The sequence below is a fragment of the Bos grunniens genome, chromosome 7, assembly GCF_055505025.1.
Source record: "Bos grunniens cultivar Pamir isolate PY7600 chromosome 7, Bosgru_T2T1.0, whole genome shotgun sequence".
NCBI lineage: Eukaryota > Metazoa > Chordata > Mammalia > Artiodactyla > Bovidae > Bos > Bos grunniens.
Window position 1 is genome coordinate 9,650,286 of NC_141171.1, and position 24,809 is coordinate 9,675,094.

Consider the following 24,809-nt stretch of genomic DNA (forward strand, 5'->3'; position numbering starts at 1 on the left):
CTGTGATTCATGGGGTTGCAAAGAGTCAGACACGACTAAGCAACTGAAATGAACTGAACTGAACTGAAACCAGGTTAGAGTGAAAGTTTCTAAAAACTGTAGTGAGAGAAATTGAATGAAGAACCAGACTAAATGAAATGTGATATAAAATAGCAATAATTTAATGGCATGAATATGTGCTGATATTTAATGCAGCAAAGGCCTGTTAGAAGAGAATATAACGTGTAATGTACCGAGGACTTCCTGGCACATAGTGGATGTTCCATTATTTATTTTTGAATGATCAGGAATTAAGTCATAATACTTTTGAACATTTAGCAAATGGCAAGGTCATGTTTCCATTTACTTGCAAAAGATTATATTGTCAAATAAGATCTGGCCTGAAGCTGATTCATGTTGATGTTTAACAGACACCAAAGCAATACTGTAAAGCAGCTACCATTTAATGAAAAGTAAAAAAAAAAAAAAAATACTTACCAAAAAAAAAGATCAATCATGAATGACTAGTTATCTGAAAGATTATGAAGTTGGTGTCCTAGCTCACTCATTTTACAAAAAATGAGGTATTACAATGTTAGTGTAAAGTGACCAATACATTTCAGATGAACATTTTAGAAAAGTATATGTAAAATTTACTTGTGGCAAAATGTAAACCAAAAAACTCAGAAGTCGGAAGATAGATATTTTGAAATAAAATAAATATTTTATCATGAAAATATCCTCCAAAAGTCAATTGAGAAATAATAGTCCATAAATTTATTTATTTTAATTGGAGGCTAGTTACTTTACAATATTGCAATGGTTCTGCCATAAAATTTTTTGAAATGCTGATAACTGGAGAAAACTGGATAAATGATATATGACATAGTAATAACAGGCAAGTCAAAATGAGGATCAAATATGTAAAGTTTGCTGAAGCTGAGCCATAGTTTATGAAAACAAAAAAATGTCTTTCATAACCATTAGCCTGAGAAATAAGTGTAAAGACCTGTCACACTGCTTGGGGTTTGAACTTTTAAACCAGTAGCAAAAGAAGTGTTGCTAATTTTGCTGCCAGAAAACTAAAGTCACAGATTTGGGAAACAACCTGAAGACAGCTATAAATGTTATCGTGCAGATATTCTCTAACTCAAATTTTCTGAGTCTCAACACTACTGACATTCCCAGTCAGATCAGTCTCTGTTGCTTTGTTTGTCCTGTGCGTTGAAAGATGCTGAGAGCCTCTGTGGCCTCCACTCAACTCTCTCCAGTGAGACAGTCAAAATGTTCCTGGACATTGCTCAGAATCTTCTGCATGGGAAAAATCCTTCTTGATGTGAACAACAATGTGAACTTAAAATCTCAACATATTTCTGTGGCATGAATGAAATAGCACTTTAATGATAAAGAGTATGAAAGGCCATTCATCAAAAGTGTGAGTAGCATAACCACACTGTGAAATATTACCTAGCTACTGACACATATACTTTAATTAATCAAGCAAACAAACAGACACAGCGATCTTTTGCCTCTGGGCTGAGTTGAACTGGCTTCTTTTCTTTCTGACCTTCTCATGTACCATCATCTAGATTGGAGACTCACCTGGATGGGGGAACTCTAAGAGGAAAGTCTCTGAGGGGGAGTCTGAATTCTTCTCTGGAAGGCTAATGATGGAGACGGAGTCTCTGTCCCCAGACAAAACAGCAGGAAGGGATGAAGCTACAGCCCACCCCCAACCCCAATGAGGATTAGGACTCCAAACAAAGGAAATAAAGTGTCCATCCAGCTCAAGATTACACACACTGAGAGACTGCAGATGTTAGTGTTTATAGGTCCCTCGACCTGCTCATTAGGCACATTTCTTGTTATTTCAACCTCTAAGCACATAATTCCCCTGTGGAAACCTGGTCAAGAAGGAAGGAAATTTTCCCTAAAGATTCTTTATTCACAAGGGATCAGGATAGAAGTCAAGAGAGTCCATTTTTTTTTCTTCTTGTTTTTTAATTCCTTCTCCCTAAAATTTCCTTCCTTTCAGATCTCTAAATCTCCTAGCACCTTGTTTCAACCCTGAGTTAAAGTTTTCTCCAAGTCTAAGACTGAGTATCTGAATTCGGTCTCTTGTATCTCCAAAGTTTTGATTTATGATGGGGATACAGACTCTAAATCTCCAGGAAATTTTTATTCTCTTTTTCAATAAGGGAAAGAACTGAGTTCTTTTGTTGATCTACCTTGGGGCACTACATATGTTGTCTTCATGACACTTTTGCCATAACATTTAGGAACTTCATACTTACATCTCTAGTTCTGAGATTTCATGTAATTCTCCATTAAAAATATTTGTTGATGATAGTAAATATACTAGATATTTTGTGCTAAAGCTTGATCTTAGTGCCTGATAAGAATTGCTTGACTGAATTCTTACAGATGTTTCATCTGTGAGGAAGTACATTTAAGAACTCCATTCTCCATGCAGAAATGGAGCTTGGAGTTTAATGATATGGCCAAAGTTAATATCTGAGTATTTGATGGTCCTTGATTGTAAACCTGTCAGGGTGTGTCTAGTTTCCAAACTGTACATCAGTAGTTCTGAATCATAGAGGATTTTCCCCTGGGATGTTTGACAACACCTGAAATGATGCTGCCAAACATCTAAAATCTGTGGGAAAGCATCCCCAGAATAGCATGCTTCCTCAAATGGCAACAATAAAGGATAACAAAGTTATTCTAAGTCAGTCCTTTGCTAACTTCATTAGAAATCAACAACAATCCTACTACAAATTCAGAATCTAATTCAGCAGGTCCTGGTGGGTCCAAAGACTGCATTTCTAACAAGCTGCTGGATGATTCTGAGTCCACAGGTCCCGGTCTGTGGACACTCTTTGAGTAGCAAGGCTGTGATCCCATGATACAATTAGTTGTAGATAGTTTTAGGTCTTCTTCCCCAAAATGTGTCTTGGCATTTAACTTTGAAGAAATAGTGTATTCACTCATTTCAGAGGCTGTGGTTAATTCTGTGTCTGTTTCTTTTATAGAAGGGTTCTTGAATGATACAAAATGATACACTTACAAAAATGACTGTATAGTAGGCAGAATGTTGTTTAGTGGCTAAGTCATGTCAACTCTTTGTGACCCCATGGACTGCAGTGCGCCAGGCTCCTCTGCCCATGGATTTTCCCAGGCAAGAATATTGGAGTGTGTTGCCATTTCCTCCTCTAGGGGATCCTTCTGACCCAGGGATGGAATCTGTGTTTCCTGCTTGTCAGACAGATTCTTTACCGCTGAATCACCTGGAAGCGCAATCAGCATAACAAGCCAGCTAATATGTGTCATATTACAATTGACTGCCTTCACCCAGTTTGCCGAACTACCCCAATCTGCTTCCTCTCTGATAAACATCAATCCGTTCTTTGCATCTATAAGTTTTGGTCCATTTTTTATTTGTTTTGTTTTTTAGATTTCATGTGCAAGTGAAATCATACTTGTATTTATCTTTCTCTGTCTGGCTTATTTAGTATGGCATAATACCTGGAAGTTCCATCCACATTGTCACAAATGGCCAGATTTTTATTTTTTATGGCTGAGTACTATGCCACTGTGTGTGTGTGTGTGTGTGTGTGTGTGTGTATTTCACATCATTATCCATTCATCCATCAAGGGACATGTAGGTAGCTTTCATGTCTTCGTCCATGTAAATAATGCTGCAATGAAATAGGGTTGCATATATCTTTTCAAATTACTGCTCTCATTTTATTTAGAGAAATACCCAGAAGTTGAATAGCTAGATAATATAGTAGTTCTATTTATAATTTTTGAGGAATCTCTATACTGCTCTCCATAATGGCTGTACACATTCATATTTCTACCAACAGTGCACTAGGGTTTCCTTTTCTCCACATCCTCACCAACATTTGTTATTTCTCCTTTTTCATTTTTTAAGAAGCTTTAAAAAATTAGTTTTATTAAGGTATAGTTAATATTTATAATCATAAGATACTTGAAGTGTACATCATGATGATTTGATTTATGTACACTTTGTGAAAGGAATTCTCCTTTAACTTACACACTGATTACTTTACACACTTATCTTATTTTTGTGTGTGTGTGTATGTGTGAGAAAATTTAAGTTCTACTCTCTTCAGTTCAGTTCAGTCACTGAGTCATGTCTGACTCTTTCCTACCCCATGAACTGCAGCACGCCAGGCCTCCCTGTTCATCACCAATTCCTGGAGTTTACTCAAACTCATGTCCATTAAGTCGGTGATGCCATCCAACCATCTCATCCTCTGTCATCCCCTTCTTCCATTTTCAATCTTTCCCAGCCTCAGGGTTTTTTCAAATGAGTCAACTCTTTGCATCAAGTGGCCAAAGTATTGGAGTTTCAACTTCAACATCAGTCCTTCCAATGAATATTCAGGGCTCATTTCCTTTAGGATGGACTGGTTGGATCTCCTTGTAGTCCAAGAAGCTCTCAGTTCAAAAGTATCAATACTTTGCTGCTCAGCTTTCTTTATAGTCCAATTCTCACATCCATACATGACTACTGGAAAAACCATACCCTTGACTAGATGGACCTTTTTTGGCAAAGTAATGCCTCTGCTTTTTAATATGCTGTCCAGGTTGGTTATAACTTTCCTTCCAAGGAGTAAGCATCTTTTAATTTCGTGGCTGAAATCACCATCTGCAGTGATTTTGAAGCCCCCCAAAATAAAGTCTGCCACTGTTTCCACTGTTTCTCCATCTATTCACCATGAAGGGATGGCAAATATGCTACTGTCTTAGCAAATTTCAATTGTACAATGCAGTGTTGTCAAAATAGTCATCATGATTTATTTGGTTGGCCAAAAAGTTCATTTGGGTTTTCTGTATGATATTATGGGGTGTGCGTGTGTGTGTATGCAGATAAATTTAGATTAATATTAGACTACCCAGATGAATGGAAAAAGAAGATATGGTACATATATGCAATGGAATATAGCTCAGCTATAAAAAGGAAAGCATTGAGTCAGTTGTAGTGGGGTGGATGAACATACAGCCAGTTATACAGAGTGAAGTAAGTCAGAAAGAGAAAAACAAATATCATTTATTAATGCATGTACATGGAATCTATAAAAAATAGTACTGATGAACCTATTTAGAGAGAAGAAATATGGATATAGGTTAAAGAACAGACTTGTGGGCACTGTGGGGGAAGGAGAGGATAGGACCCACTGAAAAAACAGCACTGATATATAAACACTATCATGTGTAAAATAGACAACTAGCGGGAAGCTTCTGTGTAACACAGAGAGACCAGCCTCGCACTCTGTGATGACCTAGACAGGTGGAAGGGGGGAGTGGGAGGGAGACTCAAGAGGAAGGGTATAATAAATATATGTATATATATATAATTATGACTTATTCACATTAAAGTATGGCAGAGACCACCACAACATTGTAAAGCAATTAACCTCCAATAAGAAAAAATGTCAAACACATGAAAAGATGCTCAACATCACTCATTATCAGAGAAATGCAAATCAAAACCACTATGAGGTACCATTTCACACCAGTCAGAATGGCTGTGATCCAAAATTCTACAAGCAATAAATGCTGGAGAGGGTGTGGAGAAAAGAGAGCCCTCTTACACTGTTGGTGGGAATGCAAACTAGTATAGCCACTATGGAGAACAGTGTGGAGATTCCTTAAAAAACTGGAAATAGAACTGCCTTATGACCCAGCTTTCCCACTGCTGGGCATACACACTGAGGAAACCAGAATTGAAAGAGACACGTGTACCCCAATGTTCATCACAGCACTGTTTATAATAGCCAGGACATGGAAGCAACCTAGATGTCCACCAGTAGATGAATGGATAAAAAAGCTGTAGTACATATACACAATGGAGCATTACTCAGCCATTAAAAGGAATATATTTCAATCAGTTCTAATAAGGTGAATGAAACTGGAGCCGATTATACAGAGTGAAGTAAGCCAGAAAGAAAAACACCAATACAGTATACTAATGCATATATATGAAATTTAGAAAGGTGGTAACAATAACCCTGTATATGAGACAGCAAAAGAGACACTGATGTATAGAACAGTCTTTTGGACTCTATGGGAGAGGGAGAGGATGGGATGATTTGGGAGAATGGCATTGAAACATGTATAATATCATATATGAAACGAGTTGCCAGTCCAGGTTCGATGCACAATACTGGATGCTTGGGGCTGGTACACTGGGACGACCCCGAGGCATGGTATGGGGAGGAAGAAGGGAGGAGGGTTCAAGATGGGGAACACATGTATACCTGTGGTGGATTCATGTTGATATATGGCAAAACCAATACAATATAGTAAAGTTAAAAATAAAATAAAAGAAAAATAAAAGAAAAAAATGTCAGGTGGTATACTTGTAACTCTGGGCTTCCCTGGTGGCTTAGATGGTAAAGAATCCACCTGCATTGTGGGAGACTCAGGTTCGACCCCTGAGTCAGGAAGATCCCCTGGAGAAGGGAAAGGCAACCCACTACAGTATTCTTGCCCTGAGAATCCCATGTACAGAAGCCCTTGGAGGCTATATTCCGTTGCTGCTGCTGAGTCACTTCAGTCGTGTCCGACTCTGTGCGACCGCATAGACAGTAGCCCACCAGGATGCCCCGTCCCTGGGATTCTCCTGGCAAGAACACTGAAGTGGGTTGCTATTTCCTTCTCCAATGCATAAAAGTGAAAAGTGAAAGTGAAGTTGCTCAGTCATGTCCCACCCTCAGCGACCCTATGGACTGCAGCCTTCCAGGCTATTCCATCTATGGGACTTTCCAGGCAAGAGTGCTGGAGTGGAGTGCCATTGCCTTCTTCGCTAAGGGGTCACAAAGAGTTGGGCACGACTGCGTGACTAAATATTTGTAACTACATAGAAAAGTTGTAGGGGGTGGGGATAATAGGGAGAGTGTAGTAAAATCTTTCAGTTACAGAATGAATAAGCTCTCAGGCTCTCATCTTTCTTATAATAGCCATTCTAAAGAATGTGACATGATTTCTTTCTGTTTTGATTTGCATTTTCCTGGTAATTAATGCTGTTGAAACATCTGTTTATGTGTCTGTTTGCCACTTGTATGCCTTTTTGGAAAAATATCTAGGTCATTTTAAGAATATTAACGATTTCAATCCATGAACTTAAGGTATATTTCCATTTATTTGTGACTTCTTCAATTTCTTTCCTCCACGTTTTCTAGATTTCAGTGTATAAGTCTTTTCCCTCTTTCATAAATTGTGCCAAGTTATTTTATTTTTTATGTAGTTTTAAATGGGATTCTTTTCTACATTTCTTTTTCTGATAATTCATTATTAGAGTCTAGAAACTTGAGAGGTATCTGTATGTTGATTTTGTATCTCATAGTTTCATGAAATTTATTTATTAGTTCAAAAAGTTCTTTGTTAGAATTTTTAAATATATATATAGTATCATTTTATCTGTAAATGCTGCTGCTGCTGCTGCTGCTAAGTCACTTCAGTTGTGTCCTACTCTGTGTGACCCCATAGATGGCAGCCCACCAGGCTCCCCCGTCCCTGTGATTCTCCAGGCAAGAACACTGGAATGGGTTGCCATTTCCTTCTCCAATGCATGAAAGTTAAAAGTGAAATAGTGACAGTTTTACTTCTTCCTTTCTAATTTGGACTCTTTTATTGCATTTTATTGTCTAATTACGGAGGCTAGGATTTCCAATACTATGTTGAATGAAAGTGGCCTGAGTGAGCATTCTTTTCTTTTTTTTTTTTTTTTTGATCTTAGAGGAAAGGTTTTCATCTTCTCACCACTGGGTATAATGTCATCTGTGGACTTGTATATATAGCCTATATTATGTGGTGGTATGCTTCCTCTGTACCCACTCTGTTGAGGGCTTTTATCATAAACAAACATTCAGTTCAGTTCAGTCACTCAGTCATGTCCGACTCTTTGCGACCCCATGAATCACAGCACGCCAGGCCTCCCTGTCCATCACCAACTCCCGGAGTTCACTCAGACTCATGTCCATCGAGTCAGTGATGCCATCCAGCCATCTCATCCTCTGTTGTCCCCTTAAACATTGAATTTTGTCAAATGATTTTTCTGCATCTGTTGAAATGATTGGGCTTTCCAGGTGGCGCTAGTAGTAAAGAACCCGCCTGCCAATCCAGGAGACATAAAGTTTCAGTCCCTGGATTGGGAAGATCCCCTGGAAGAGGAAATGATAACCCACTCCAGTGTGCTTGCCTGGAAAGTCCCATGGACAAAGGAATCTGGTGGGCTACAGTCCATGGGGTCACAAAGAGATGGACATGACTGAAGCGACTTAGCACAGCACATTGAAACTATCATATGATATTTATCCTTCTTTTAGTTAATTTGGTGTATCATTTGACTGATTTGAGGATGTTTAACCATTCTTGCATCCTTGAAGTGAGTCCCACTTGATCTTGATGTATGATCCATTAGATATATTTTTTAACTTATTTGTTAATATTTTTTCAAAGATTTTTGCATGTGTGTTCATCAAGGATATTGGTCTACAATTCTTTATTCTTTTATCGCCCTTGTCTGGTTTTGAATCAAGGTAATGCTGGCCTTGTAAAGTGAGTTTGGAAGCATTTTTCCTCTTTGATTTTTTTGAAAGTTTTTGGAAGATAGATACTAAATCTTTAATGTTTATTAGAATTTATCAGTGAAGCTTCTGGTCCTGGACTTTTGTTTGTTGTGAGATTTTTGGTTACTGATTCAATATCCGTACTAGTAACTAGTGTATTCATATTTTCTGTTTCTTCATAATTTCCTCTTGGGAGAATGTTTGTTTTGTAGGAATGTTTCTGTTTCTTCTAGGTTGTTCAATTTGTTAGTATAAATATTCATAGTAGTCTCTTGTGGTCCTTTGCATTTCTGTGATATTAATTTTAATTTTTCCTCTTTCATTTCTGATTTATTTGAGCCCTTTCTGTTTTTTTCTATGCTGACATATTGAACTGTCACCCAAATAGTTTATATTAGCCCAACAAGACTCATTTTAGGCTTCTTGCATCCAAGAGAATAAATGTGTTTATTTAAGCAACTAGCATGGAAGTATTTTGCAATTGGACTGGAAGTCTAATGTAGACACTTATTTAATAAAATTTGTTTGCAAGAATAAAATTTAATCTTCTCCATTCATTAGCTTAGCTTGAGTAAGGGCATGTTATGTCAAAAACCCATATTAAGTAAATAAAAGCCCATATTAAGTAAAAAACATACTAAATCAATTTGAAGATATTCTGCCTCATTAACTGATACAATGAATTGTTCATTTTATAGATGTAAATGTCAACTGGCTGCCTGTGATTCTTTTGTGACATTGAGGTAGGAAAAGTAATTCACATCAAATTGAGGTTACTCATTTCACTTTAAAATTTTGTGTCTATATTTCTATATTTTTATTTTATATTAATTCCAATGTTCTTTATTTTCATTTCCATTCTTTCCCAGTTTATCTCATTTACTTTCCACAGAAAAGATGTCTGTGTGCATGCACACATGTGTAGTACAGTGTTTATTTGAAAGAAAAAAATGCATACACACAGAAATGAACTTTAGCCCTTAGCTGTTTTCTTTGGATTAAAAAAGAAACATCCACACATTCCATTTGTTTCTTATAGCATCCATATGAAGTTTTGTTTAGTATTTCACAACACCTTCATAAACAAGGAAACAGGCTCAGGGAGCTTAAATTTTTTTCACAATTACATAATAAAGCATGTAAAGCTATGTGCACTGTCAAATTAAACACAAAGAGAAATAGGCATTATGTTCTCAGTTTTGGATAGCCTGTTTATTTCATTAAATCATACACTTTTTATTTATTTACTTATTTAGACTCCACAGGTTCTTCACTATGGTGTGTAGGCTTTTCTCTAGCTGTGGCATGTGGGCTCTCTAGTTGAGGTGCAGGGGCTTAGTTGCCCTGTGGCATGTGGGATCTTAGTTCCCGGACCAAGGATTGAACCTGTGTCCCTTGCATTGGAAGGCAGATTTTTAATCACTGGACCATCAGGGAAGCCCCCCAAACTGTACACTTTAAATATGCAGTTTATTTGTGTAATTATATTCCAATAATTTAATTAAATGGAAAAGAATCCGATGGTGAATGGCTAAGGGTAAAATCTAGGGCCTAGGCAGGTGATTCTCACTTAACATGGGTGAGAGTTGTCTTCTAACTGGGAAGGAAGTCAAACGTCATTTATGGATATAGATATGCTGAAATTAAATATAAGTAATTCACATGATAAACTTTTTTTTTTCTGTAAATAGGAGATCAGCATAGATACAGAAATAACCATAAACCAATTCAAGACAGAAGAGCATGGTATCCTTACTCAACATCACTTAGAAACATAATAGAGAGATTTACAGCTGACTACACATACATGGGGAGAACAATAGAAGTTGGTACAGTTCCCCAGTATATAATTTCATTTGATAATAAAATGTAGAGGCCTTGAATTCAAAGAAATGGAAATTTGGGGAAGTAAATAGAAGGATCAAGTTCTACTTCAGCAACCTCATTAAAGAATTGGGCTCTGAGGTTTTGAGCCCTAAAATCACAGGCATTTCTTCAGCCCCAATAAAACTGGTCTTTATATAGCTGCCATCCAAATGATCCTTTTCAAAGCCCTCTTTATGTCTTTATTCCTCAGACTGTAGATGAAGGGGTTCAGCATGGGTGTGACCACGGTGTACATCACCGAGGAAACAGCACTTGATTGTGAGCTGTGAGTAGCAGCAGAGCTAAGATATACTCCCAGGACTGTACAATAGAATAAAGAGACAACTGAGAGGTGAGAGGCACAGGTGGAAAATGCTTTATACTTCCCCCGAGCAGATGAAATTCCTAGTATAGAGGAAACTACCTTAGAATATGAGTAAAGAATTCCAGTGAGGGAAATGCCACCATACACCCCAGTTACAAAATACATCAACAGGTCATTAAGAAAAGTGTCAGAACAAGCAAGTTGAACCACTTGATTAACTTCACAGAAAAAGTGGGGGATTTCCAAGTCTGTACAGAAAGCCAGCCACAACACCATTATGCTTTGTATCAAGGAATTCAGAGCACTTATGATCCAGGTCAGCAGAACCAGCAGTCCACAGACCCGGGGTTTCATGATGACTGTGTAGTGGAGTGGGTGGCAGATGGCCACAAAGCGGTCATAAGCCATCACGGTCAAGAGGAACACGTCCAATGTTGCAAAAAGTATGAAAAAATGCATCTGGATGATGCAGCCTTCATAGGTTATTACTTTGTTCTGTGTCCTTATGTTCTTCAACATCTTTGGGATGGTGGTGGAGATAAAGCAGATGTCTACAAAGGACAGATTGGAGAGGAAGAAGTACATGGGGGTGTGGAGGTGGGAGTCTGAGCTGACAGCCAGCATGATGAGCAGGTTTCCAATCACAGTGATTAGGTACATGGAGAGGAAAAGTCCAAATATGAGGGGTTGCAGTTCTGGTTCATTTGATAATCCCAGGAGAATAAATTCTGAAATTGGTGTCTCATTCCTGTGTTCCATGTGGTGCAAATGACTTCCTGGAAACAAAAAATAGCATGACTAGTTTTTCAAAAATTGGCATTGCAAACATAGGTGAACTCTAACATTTATATTTTGTATTCAAAAAATATTCGTGACTTTGTATAGAAAGTTCCCCTTCAAGCCAATCTCCTGTGCCATCTCCAAATAGGAAAGCCTGTCTTATAGTCAGCTTTTTCCCCCAGTAGTCAAGTATTCTACATTCGTAATGAGGGATTTTGTCATGCATTTGAGGGAATACAAATTTACAACCTATAGAATTCTGGAGAAAGAGGAGAGGGTGCTGAGAGACAACAGATCATGTAGTTCAATGGTGGAGAAAACATATAAGGAAAAAATTTTAAAACTCATACAAATGATCATATGTTGACAAGTGCTGTAAAGGAAAATAGATCAAATATAAAGAAGAGAGTTGATGAGGGTATTATTTTTTACTCGGTGTTCAGGTAGCCTGGAAAACATTTGATCAGAGACTTCAAGAAAGAGAAAAAAGGAGACATGAGTCTCTCTGGGTAGAAGTGTGTGCTATTCAGAGGGAACAGCTGTGCTTCAAAACAACCAACTCCCCGACTTCCTTCTCTCCCTGTGACTCCCCACTGTGAAACGAGCCCCAAATTCCACAGCTTCAAATCCTAGCCTTGACTCTCCGTGACTGAACCACCACTTCACCCTCGTGCTGCCTTCACTCACATCAATCTCATGAATATTCAACTTGAGTCACAGCTTCACTTGATGCCACAGGCTCAAGACTCAGAGCTGATATGCACCTCCTTAGAGAATCAACAACTCTATTTGGAATTTTCACCCCTCCCAATCTCCAAAACACCATCTTCTTTTTTCAGACTTCTTTTTCAGATCATTTCTTTCATGAATTCTCCTCTTTTTTAAAAATTTGTACAGAAAACAGGGAATTTCATTTACAGTGATTTAGATACAGGATTGTCATTATGAGCTTTTAATTAATTCTGCATCTGTTATTCTCTGCTAGACTATAAGTGCCATACTCTTCAACCCCTTAGATTTTGTTTAGTTGTGAGCAGTATCTGAATAAATACATACTGCATGAAGGAATGAAAAAGACATGTTCTCATAGAAATCTCCAAAAAAGTCCAGGGAAACATTAACAGAGTTTTCAAAGACATGCTGGAGAAACGTTTCCCATATTCTGAGATTCACGCCTATTAGAGGTTCAGACTATGTAGTTTGTAAGAATAAAATAGGGTAGAAAAAATTAAATGCAAAATTAAACTGTCAGACTGCATCATATGCAGTAGTATTTTTCTGATTCTCTTTGTTCAGATGACTGTGTTTGTGTATGCTCATGCCCATGCATGCAGGTATGGTTGGATCACATGTGAAAGGCATGTCTTAGCTGGGACAGAGTCAAAAAAGTTTCTTACCCACTGCAATAAATGCAAGAAGACATTTATAAGAGACCAGTCCCTGCCAAGGGAGAAGCAGTATAAATAGAGGCCAAGGCAAGAGCAGATTGCAGAAGGAGCAGATGGCAGTGTGGGGCTGAAGTGACCTCAGACTCAAGGGCCCACACACTGACTGCACTTCTATCCCTCCAGTGCCTCACTACCGTGTCCACATCAGGCCCTCGGTCAATTCTTTATTCCATATTTATTCCTGTGTGTTTGTCCACACTTATTTTCATATGGTCCAGTAGTGAATGAGACTTTCCCTTCTATTGCTTTTCTTTCTTTTTAAAAAAGATTTTATTTATTTAACTTTGGTTGTGTTGGGTCTACATTGCTGTGTGGACTTTTCTCTAGATACAACGAGCAGGGGCTACTCTCTGGTTGTGGTGTGGCTTTCTCATTGCTGTGACTTCCCATTGCAGAGTCCAGGCTCTAGGGTGTGTGGGCTTGAGTAGTTGCACCTCCTGCGCTCTAGATCAAGGGCTCAATAGTTGTGGTACACAGGCCTAGTTGCTCCACAGCATGTGGGATCTTCCTGGATCAGGGATTGGGCCATGTCTCCTACACTGGCAGGTGGATTCTTCACTATTGAGCCAGTACATAAGTCCCCTATCACTTTTCTTAAGTGGCATTTTTGTTATTCCAGTGCTTTGATTTTTTTTTTTTTTTTTTTTTTTGGTGGCAAACCCCTTGGTCACACTCTACTTCTGTTTCTGAGACTTGTCCCACCTGTGATAAACTCCTCATAATATACCCTACAAAATCCTATAAACACCACAGAACCTATCCCTTCCTTCATGTGATTTGTATCTGATGACACTTTGCAAAATATGCATTTATTTTATTCTGAAATATTTCTCCATTAAAATGCTAGATCCAGATCATCAGAGACCTCACGTGTTTTATACATTCTGTTGCCTTCATAGAGGTATGAATAAAATTACAGAGGAAATGATAGAGCAAAAAAGAAAGGAACAATAACACTCAAATGCCAGTATATGAAACAATGTGCATAGATAATATGTAATAGAGAAGCAAATGATTAATCAACCCCCCAAATATATTCAGCCTCCCAGGTAACAAACTTAACGCAAAATTAAGCCTTTTAGCATAATGTGACTCTGTATACTAAATTCAATTTTTTCAAGTGAATACTCAATGTGAGAAAAGATTCTATGAAATGTGTCTTAAGAACTGTAAGCTTCTGGGTAGTAGCTATTCCATTGATCTGGATCTTCTTTATGAATATAGAACATGCTCAAATATACCCCATCTCAAAAATCAAAAATAAATACATAAAATGTTATCACTTCACTGCAAGTCATTCTTGACCAAATAGTATGTTTCCCTACTCTCTCAAACTGCAAATCTCCTTGGAAATGTTCAAAGTTTACTGACACCCCTGTGCCTGCCATTTCTTCTTGAGTCTCCCCTAACTAGGTTTTCATCCCCATCACATAATTATCAACAATTCTTGAATTGCTGAATGCAATAGGCACTTGTCTTTTTTACATATGAAACAAATTGATTATAAATTATTAAGACAACCTTGGCTCTGGACCAGCAGTTTGGGCTTTCAGGTGACCTCAAGTAAATGTTTTTGGGTTTCATCCTCTCTGACTTTCTCCTGCTGGGCTTTCAGACTCACCCAGATAGGAAGTCTGAGAGGAAGGTCTCTGTGGAAGTCCAAATTCCTCCTGAAGGGTTGATGGTGGAGACTGAAGCTCTGAATTCAGACAAGAAAGAAGGAAAGAGTGAAGCGTGGGTCTCTGAACCATACTTAAGAATCCAAATGCAAAACCATGCCCCGTTCAGCTCAAGGTGGAGCTACTCAGACACTGCAGCAGTGGAGATATTTATAGCTCTGTGTATTTGCTTTATCTGCTCATTATACATGTTCAGCACATTTTCCACTATTACCTCAATCTTCAAACACATCATTTCCTCAGGGGAACTTGTCTGGACAGAATGGAATTTTTTCAGCTGATTGGTAATTCCCAGGAGACCAGGTTAGAAGTCAAGTGTATCCAATTCTTATTACTACTCCATGAACACTCCTGTATCCCAGAGTTCTAACAGTGACACATTTTGCAACCCTGAGTCAAAGTGTCCTCCAAATCTAAGTCTGAGGAACCTGTCTGGACTAGGTCCCTTGGTTCCAAAAGCACTATCTTGTGATGGGGAATGCAGCTCTTGAGATCTCCGGAAAAAATATTATTTCCTCCTCCATAATGGATAGAGCTGTGTTCCTTTGCTATGAAACCATAGGTAAAATAATCCCTGACTTCAAAACACTTTTGACACATCAATTAGGTGTTTTCTGTTTTAACACAAGTAAAAGCTAGGGTTTAATCCTTTAATCATAAAAAACTTGGTAATGATAAGAGATCCACATGGATCTTTTAATGCACCATGGACTGAGCTTAGCATCTTATATCTGTTGTCTCATTTGTTACTTTGCAACAGAGCATCTTATGAGGATGTACAATTATAAGCTTCATTCTAATATTGCAAAACTGTGGTTCAGAAGGGTGAGATGATTAAACTGATTATTAGGGAAATGCAAATCAAAACCACTATGAGGTATCATCTCACTCCTGTCAGAATGGCTGCTATCCAAAAATCTACAAACAATATATGCTGGACAGGGTGTGGAGAAAAGGGAACCCTCTTACACTGTGGGTGGGAATGCAAAATAGTACAGCCACTATGGAGAACAGTGTGGAGATTCCTTAAAAAACTGGAAATAGAACTGCCTTATGACCCAGCAATGCCACTGCTAGGCATACACACTGAGGAAGCCAGACTTGAAAGAGGCATGTGTACTCCAATGTTCATTGCAGCACTGTTTATAATAGCCAGGACATGGAAGCAACCTAGACGTCCAGTAGCAGATGAATGAATAAGAAAGCTGTGGTATGTATACACAATGGAGTATTACTCAGCCATTAAAAATAATCTACTATGAGGTACCATTTCACACCAGTCAGAATGGCTGCGATCCAAAAGTCTACAAATAATAAATGCTGGAGAGGGTGTGGAGAAAAGGGAACCCTCTTACACTGTTGGTGGGAATGCAAACTAGTACAGCCACTATGGAGAACAGTGTGGAGATTCCTTAAAAAACTGGAAATAGAACTGCCTTATGATCCAGCAACCCCACTGCTGGGCATGCACACTGAGGAAACCAGAAGGGAAAGAGACACGTGTACCCCAATGTTCATCGCAGCACTGTTTATAATAGCCAGGACATGGAAGCAACCTAGATGTCCATCAGCAGATGAATGGATAAGAAAGCTGTGGTACATATACACAATGGAGTATTACTCAGCCATTAAGAAGAATACATTTGAATCAGTTCTAATGAGGTGGATGAAACTGGAGCCTATTATACAGAGTGAAGTAAGCCAGAAGGAAAAACATAAATACAGTATATTAACGCATATATATGGAATTTAGAAAGATGGTAACAATAACCCGGTGTACGAGACAGCAAAAGAGACACTGATGTATAGAACAGTCTTATGGACTCTGTGGGAGAGGGAGAAGGTGGGAAGATTTGGGAGAATGACATTGAAACATGTAAAATATCATGTAAGAAACGAGTTGCCAGTCCAGGTTCGATGCACGATACTGGATGCTTGGGGCTAGTGCACTGGGATGACCCAGAGGGATGGTATGGGGAGGGAGGAGGGAGGAGGGTTCAGGATGGGGAACACATGTCTACCTGTGGCGGATTCATTTCGATATTTGGCAAAACTAATACAATTATGTAAAGTTTAAAAATAAAATTAAAAAAAAATAATACATTTGAATCAGTTCTAATGAGGTGGGTGAAACTGGCGCCTATTATACAGAGTGAGTGAAGTAAGCCAGAAAGAAAAACACAAATACAGTATACTCAACCTAGATAGCATATTCAAAAGCAGAGACATTACTTTGCCAACAAAGGTTCGTCTAGTCAAGGCTATGGTTTTTCCTGTGGTCATGTATGGATCTGAGAGTTGGACTGTGAAGAAGGCTGAGCGCTGAAGAATTGATGCTTTTGAACTGTGGTGTTGGAGAAGACTCTTGAGAGTCTCTTGGACTGCAAGGAGATCGAACCAGTCCATTCTGAAGGAGATCAGCCCTGGGATTTCTTTGGAGGGAATGATGCTGAAGCTGAAACTCCAGTACTTTGGCCACCTCATGCAAAGAGTTGACTCACTAGAGAAGACTCTAATGCTGGGAGGGATTGGGGGCAGGAGGAGAAGGGGACGACAGAGAATGAGATGGCTGGATGGTATCACTGACTCGATGGACGAACTCCGGGAGTTGGTGATGGACAGGGAGTCCTGGCGTGCTGTGAATCATGAGGTCACAAAGAGTCGGACACGACTGAGCGACTGAACTGAACTGAACGCATATATATGGAATTTAGAAAGATGGTAAGGATAACCCTGTATGCGAGACAGGCAAAGAGACACAGATGTGAAGAACAGACTTTTGGACTCTGTGGGAGAAGGCGAGTGTGGGATGATTTGAGAGAATAGCAGTGAAACATGTATATTATCATATGTGAAATAGATCACCAGTCCAGGTTCAATGCATGAGACAGGGTGCTCAGGGCTGGTGCACTGGGATGACCCAGAGGGATGGGATGGGGAGGGAGGTGGAGGGGGGTGCAGGATGGGGAACATAGGTACACCCATGGGCTGATTCATGTGAATGTATGGCAAAAACCACTACAATATTGTAAAGTAATTAGCCTCCAATTAAAATAAATAAATTAAATTTTTAAAATAAAGAAAACCCAAAGCTATGAAGTGAGTAAGGTGTGTATGGTGATTAGAACATGAGAATTTTCTAGTTCTCTTGCTCTAGGTCAGTGGTTCTCAGTCATTATTCTGTATGAGATAGAAGAAAAGGCCTGATAAAGTGAATTACTTAAATTACATAGTGAAGATGCCAAGTAGAGCTTATTCAATATGAGTAATACAACTTCTAACTATTCTTTTAGTAAAATAAAAGAAAAAACTTGAAATGATATATGTCACTTGAAAAGATACTATTCTTAGAAATTCACATAGACTCAAGAAATAAAAGGGAATTCGCAAATATTTCTGATATAAGTTTGGAGGAAAATATGTGAAAGCAGAAAAATGAAATAAATGGGAAAGCTTAATAAACTGCATTATTTACATATAAACAGAAGTTGAAGTCAAAAAATGTAAAATTAAGGAAGCAATAGAAAAGACAAATTATATATTCACAGTCTAATGGAAGAATGGCAATTTCTGGATCCACTTATTAGCCCCAGAAGAGTTTGTCCTTTTATCGCTCAATGAATCTTTTCAGAGCCTCTTTTATGTCTTTATTCGAAAGACTGTAGATGAAGGGGTTCAGCATCGGGGTGACCACAGTGTACATCACTGAGGCTATTGCACTTGAGTGTGAGTTGTACACATCAGCAGGGTTAAGGTACATTCCTAGGATTGTACAATAAAATAAGGAGACAACTGAGAGGTGAGATGCACAGGTGGAAAATGCTCTGTACTTCCCCTGAGCTGATGAGATTCCTCGTATGGAGGAAACTATCTTAGAGTAAGAGTAAAGGATACCAATGAAAGGACCACCACTCAGCAGCCCAGCTGCAACATACACCATCACGTCATTAAGAAACGTGTCAGAACAGGCACTTGGGACTACCTGATTGAGTTCACAGAAAATGTTGGGGATCTCCGGGACTCTACAGAAGGACAGCTGCAACATCATTAAGATTTGTATCAAGGCATTCAGGGCACTCATCATCCATGACACTAGAACCAGCATCCACAGAGCCAGGGGTTCATGATGACTGTGTAGTGCAGGGGGTGACAGATGGCCACAAACCGGTCATAGGCCATCACAGTCAGGAGGAAGTCATCCAACCCTGCAAAGAGTAGTAAAAAGTATATCTGGTTGATGCAGCCTTCATAGGTGATAACTTTGCTCTGCATCTGGATATTCTACATCATCTTTGGGATGGTGGTAGAGATGAAACAGATGTCTACAAAGGACAGGTTGGAGAGGAAGAAGTACCTGAGGGTGTGGAGGTGGGAGTCTGAGCTGATGGCCAGGACGATGAGCAGGTTTCCAAACACAGTGATCAGCTACATGGTGAGGAAAAGCCCAAATATGAGGGGCTGAAGTTTTGGTTCATTTGATAGTCCAAGAAGAAGAAATTCTGAAATATGTGTATCATTCTCCAGCTCCATGGTGTAGAGGGAATGACCTGGAATTAAATCCCCCCAAATGATATGACCACTTTTCACAAAAATGAGCCTTACTGGCATAGTTAAATGATACAATTTATATTTTGCAGTCATGAAATCAATGCCTATAATTTTGGTGTGAAATCTGTCCCCTTCAGGACATTTCCTGTTCCAGCTCTGATTACAAATTCCTGTTCTTTTGCAGCCATTTCCCCAAGAGGTCAGGTATTGCATACTTTTAATGAGATTTCTGTCAATGCTCTGGGGCTCATAAATTGAGTACTTACCAGCTTCAAGGCAAGAGGTAGAGTGTGCTGAGAGACAAAAGTTCCTATAATCGGATGATGGAGAAATAATGTTAGCAAATATAAAATCATATAACATGTTAAATGATGACAGGTAAAATGAATAAAAAGGGGGCATAAAGGAGAGAGGCTGGGGTATTATTCTTTACCAGGTGTTCAGGTAGGCTGGTAAAGTAGGTAACATTTGAACAGAGATCTCAAGGAAGAGAGGCCTGCCTGATAGAAGGAACGGCTGGTGCAAAGGCCCTGAAGAAGACACCTGTTTCAGGGATTCAGGCTCCAAAGAAGCCAGTTTCCCAAGGGGAAGATACAAGAGGGAGGGTGATGAGAGAGGGGGCCAGAGGATACTAAGGAATGAAGTGACCTTCCTGCTGCTACTCAACCTTAAGGTACTGCTGCTGCTGCTGCTAAGTCGCTTCAGTCGTGTCCGACTCTGTGCGACCCCATAGATGGCAGCCCACCAGGCTCCCCCATCCCTGGGATTCTCCAGGCAAGAGTATTGAGTGGGTTGCCATTTCTTTCTCCAATGCATGAAAGTGAAAGTGAAGTTGCTTAGTCGCATCCGACTCGTAGCGACCCCATGGACTGTAGCCTACCAGGCTCCTCCATCCATGGAATTTTCCAGTCAAGAGTACTGGAATGGGGTGCCATCACCTTCTCTGACCTTAAGGTACAGGGAGTCCCTTATTCATAAGTTGTTCTTTGCACCTTATTAATTTTATTTCCAAGGAATCCTGAGCACAAAAATCAATCCACTTTTTGTTTTCATATTTGGTTGACATTCTGTCATCTGTATTTTCAGGGGAACATTTTGGTGTACAGCAGTTCACACACACACACAGCTCTGTAGTGGGGCTATTCTTCTCTCTGTAATTTTTTATTTAATTCCATGTGTTTTTTGCCTGCTAGGTTGTGAGAAACTTGACACATGCAGCAATGTTATACACATTCACCACCTTTTCCCTACCCCACTCCAAGCAGATTTAGTGGGGAACTGTAGATAATTCAGTATATATTGCATTGACTTGAAAGAATATGGCCTCAAAAAATTGCTGCTAATAAAAGACAATGAGAGACAGAAATGATGCAGGGGGATACTAGAATAGGCATGGAGAACAAGCAAGAGGAATGTTTTCATGTTCTCAGATTAGGTCACATTGGGGGTTTGAACTATGGTTTACAAAAATTACATAGAATGTAATAAATGAAACACACAAAATGTATCAGAGTGTATCATAACTAGTAAGGATACACACAAAATCATTTCTGACCCTCTTTGCTCAGTCATATGCATGGTTAGGTGCCGAGGTCCAGCCCCGGCTGATCCAGGGTATTCGAAGGAGAGACGGCTTCGGCGACCTATTTATTTATTTATTTATCAAAGATATAAAGAGTAATAGAATGAGGATAGCTCAGTAGGAAAATTCAGTGGAGAAAAGAAGCTGAGTAGCCTGGTTTATGCGGAAAATCAATATAACCTGTGACACCTGCTTAGCTCTGACCACGGAGGCTGCAGGCGCCCTCTCAAATAGTGGAAGGTGCCCCACCTTAGACACCTTCTCGAGTGGGTCTTAGAAGCCCAGACAAATAAATGGTTGCAGAGGATATCCGCACTCCAGATGGAGACTCAGCTGGAAATTGAGGGGAAGAATGACATGGGGAGACCAAGCTTTGGTGAGCAAGGCCCATAGCTTTATTTTCAACAGGGGCTTATATACCCTAAGTTACACATAGAGGATAATAGGGGATGCAAAGTCAGCAGTCTTTGATCCTTATCAAAAACCAGGGTTTCTTTCCTGCAAATTTATCATATACAAATGGTTTAGGTGATTTACATCATCTTCTGGCCAGAAGGCCTATTAACAGTTTATGACTTTTGACAAAGACTTATTTTCTCTAAGAGTAATTATTTTAAGGTTTGGCGCCATCTTCCAAAGGTGTTAGATAAAATTGCATTCCTACAGGGCAGATGTGTAATGGGTTTACAACAAAGGAAAGAATTTATTACCTTAAGGGTCTAAAGTTGCTAACACCAAGGCCACTACTGATTTTTTTTACATACCAACTATATTAATTAATACACATTCAAGGATGCAATACAGGGGATGTGAAAACTTGGCAGCAAGCATTGGTTCATCAATGAAATATTTTACTAGTTTTATTCTGATAGTTTCTAACTCTCAGAGGCTCTAAGCTATTTGAATATCTTAAGCTTCCCATGCCTCTCGAGGCTGGGAGACTGTAAACAATCGTATGCATAGCTGTAGGAGTCCAGGTAAATTTGTCAGGTGAGTTAGAGAGCTATCTGAGGGGTTTGGATTTAAACACTACTAATTGCCCAGGAACTTTATTAATTGGAGCTGTAAGTTAACTTTTTGACAGAGAGAGCGAGATGGTGGTGGGGGACAGCCCCCAGTAAAGTCAGAGGTGAGAGCACAAAGCAATAAAGTAGGCAGACTCTGGTTTTTTTTGCGGGGGTAGATGCTTGAGAATATCCAGGGGGGACTCCTGAGGCTAGATCCCGCCTTTGCATATGCTGAACCTCCTTCCTCATGACCTTTGTCACACATGAGTGGAATGCCTCACCGTCTCCTGGCAGTTCGGTACCTGTCTGTGTGTGTATATGTGTGTTTGTCTATGTTTGTCTACACAGACATGCTAGTGTGCATGTGCAATTGTGGAGTCACGTCTGATTCTTTGCAACCACCCCAGGATCATGATGTGAAAGGCATATATTACTTTGGGACTTAGTCAAAAAGTCTGGAATCCACTACAGTAAAGGCAAGAAAACTTTTATTTATTTTTTTTCTTTTAAATTTTATTTTATTTTTAAACTTTACATAATTGTATTAGTTTTGCCAAATATCAAAATGAATCCGCCACAGGCGTACATGTGTTAACTTTTAAAAGGGCAGTTTCTGCTAATGAGGGAAAATCAATATGAATAAAGAGCCCAAGAGAGGAGCCAGGTTTCAGAGAGAAGAGGCAGCTGTTTGGGTGCTGAAGTACCTTGGATTCAAGGGAGCACAGACCACTGGACCTTTATTGCTCCACTTGCTTCATCATGTCATCAGTGTCAGGTCCCTGATCTAATTTTTAATCCTGTACCTATTCCTATTTATTTACCACACTAGTTTTCATATGGTCCAATAGTGAATGAGGTTGGCCTTTCTCTTATTTTCCTCTATGTAATTCTTCTTTGTTACTCTTGGGCTGTAAATCCCCCCCCCCCCCCCCCTCTTCGGACATATCCAGTAGGCTTCCTTTTTGACACTAGTCCAGGTTCTGCTCCTTATACCTCGTGCAAAGTTCTCCCCAGCTTATACTCTGTAATGTACTGCTGCAACTGTCTGTCTCCATTCTTCCTATGAATTATCCCTGAGGATGTTACGTTATTCATGCATTTATTTTATTGTGTTCTGTTTTCTCTATTATAATATCCACATGAGCAAGAATCTCCTCTGCTTGGTTCACATTTTTGTTTTCATAAATGTGTGCACATATATGGAAAAAAATGAAAATGAGGTGGAAACAAAACTAGATTAAATATGGCAGTATCAAAAACAAATTAAGTGAAATATAATTAAAGTCTGGCAGGCAGATTCTTTACCACTGTGCCACCTGAAAATTCACTAATAAAGTACTTATAAATAAATTGGTCAACCAACAAACAAACATGTCCAAGTCTTGGCTCTGAACTAGTCTCCTGAGAATCTCTTGTGACCTTGGGTAAAATTTTTCATCTTCCATTCTCTCTGAATCTTACCTGAAGTATCTGTGAGTCCTTAGACCCACCTAATTAGGTTCTTTGAAAGGAAGATCTTGTGTGGAAGTCTGAATTCCTTAAGGATGGTTTATGATGGAGTCTGAAGCTGTGTTCTTTTTTTTTTTTTAATTTTATTTAATTTTTAAACTTTACATAATTGTATTAGTTTTGCCAAATATCAAAATGAATCCACCACAGGTATACATGTGTTCCCCATCCTAAACCCTCCTCCCTCCGTCCTCCCCATACCATCCCTCTGGGTCGTCCCAGTGCACTAGCCCCAAGCATCCAGTATTGTGCATCGAACCTGAACTGGCATCTCATTTCATACATGATATTTCACATGTTTCAATGCCATTCTCTCAAATCTTCCCACCCTCTCCCTCTCCCACAGAGTCCATAAGATTGTTCTATACATCTTACACAAGACAGCAAGAGGAACTAAAGTCCCTTTGCAGATGCAGGACTCCAAAAGCAATGAGCATGTCTCCTGTACTCCGAGGTGGCAGAATCGGACGGACTGCAGCATGTGAGATATTTATGGATGCCTAGATTTGGTCATTAGGGACATTTCCCTCTTGTTACTCCATCCTTAAGCACGTGATTTCTCCCAGTGAACTGGTTTAGAGAGAAGTTTCTTGTAATGATTTTCTGTTCCCAACACACCAAGTTAGAAGTCAGGTGAATCCTGTTTATACTAATCCTTCTCCACGACTCTTCTGCCTTCTAGAGTTCCAAACTTCTAGCACTTTATCCCAAGTTTTCCCTTCCACACTGACTTCGGGGTCTTCTGGAAATAAGCCCTATTGTCACATATTTTGGTGACTTGTCTTTCTGGTGCAGGTTCCAAGGGTTGACACATAAAATGTACTGCACAAACCTATCGTCTTTAAGGAAAATGTGAAGTCGCTCAGTCGTGTCCAACTCTTTGTGACCCCATGGACTGTAGTCTGCCAGGCTCCTCTGTCCATGGGATTTCCCAGGCAAGAATACTGGAGTGGGTTGCCATTTCTTTCTCCAGGGGATCTTCCCAGTCCAGGGATTGAGCCTGTGTCTTACGCACTGCAGGCTGACTGTTTACTGTCTTGAGTCACCAGGAAAAGATCTCTGTAAATGTGAAATCCAGCCCATTTGTGGGTTACAATGCTCGTGGTGGGGTTTTTGAAGAGACTACTTCTCTGCCTCTTCTGCCATGTTGATGCGGTCCTATTATCCTTTGTTTTGGAGCAGATGTTCAGCTGGGGCTTCCCTGATAGCTCAGCTGGTAAAGAATCTGCCTGCAATGCAGAAGACACCAGTTTGATTCCAGGTTCAGGAAGATCCCTTAGGAAAGGGATAGGCTACCCACTCCAGTATTCATGGGCTTCCCTGGTGGCTCAGATGGTAAATTATCTGCCTCCAATGCAGGAGACCTCGGTTTGACCCTGTGTTGAGAAGATCCCCTGGAGGAGGGCATGCAACCAACTTCAGTATTCTTGCCTGGAGCATCCCCATGGACAGAGAAGCCTGGCAGGTTACAGTCCATGGGGGT

General features: G+C 39.6%; 1 protein-coding gene and 1 pseudogene across 1 annotated transcript; both read right to left on the reverse strand.

Moving 5' to 3' along the window:
• Positions 1-10,599: 10,599 nt before the first annotated feature.
• On the reverse strand, positions 10,600-11,556 carry LOC147368305 (olfactory receptor 7A17-like). Its single transcript, XM_086408794.1, has one exon. The coding sequence runs from the start codon at positions 11,530-11,532 to the stop codon at positions 10,600-10,602; it is 933 nt and encodes a 310-aa protein (XP_086264920.1). The 5' UTR covers positions 11,533-11,556.
• Positions 11,557-18,287: 6,731 nt separating this feature from the next.
• On the reverse strand, positions 18,288-19,210 carry LOC147368306 (olfactory receptor 7A17-like; annotated as a pseudogene).
• Positions 19,211-24,809: the final 5,599 nt, after the last annotated feature.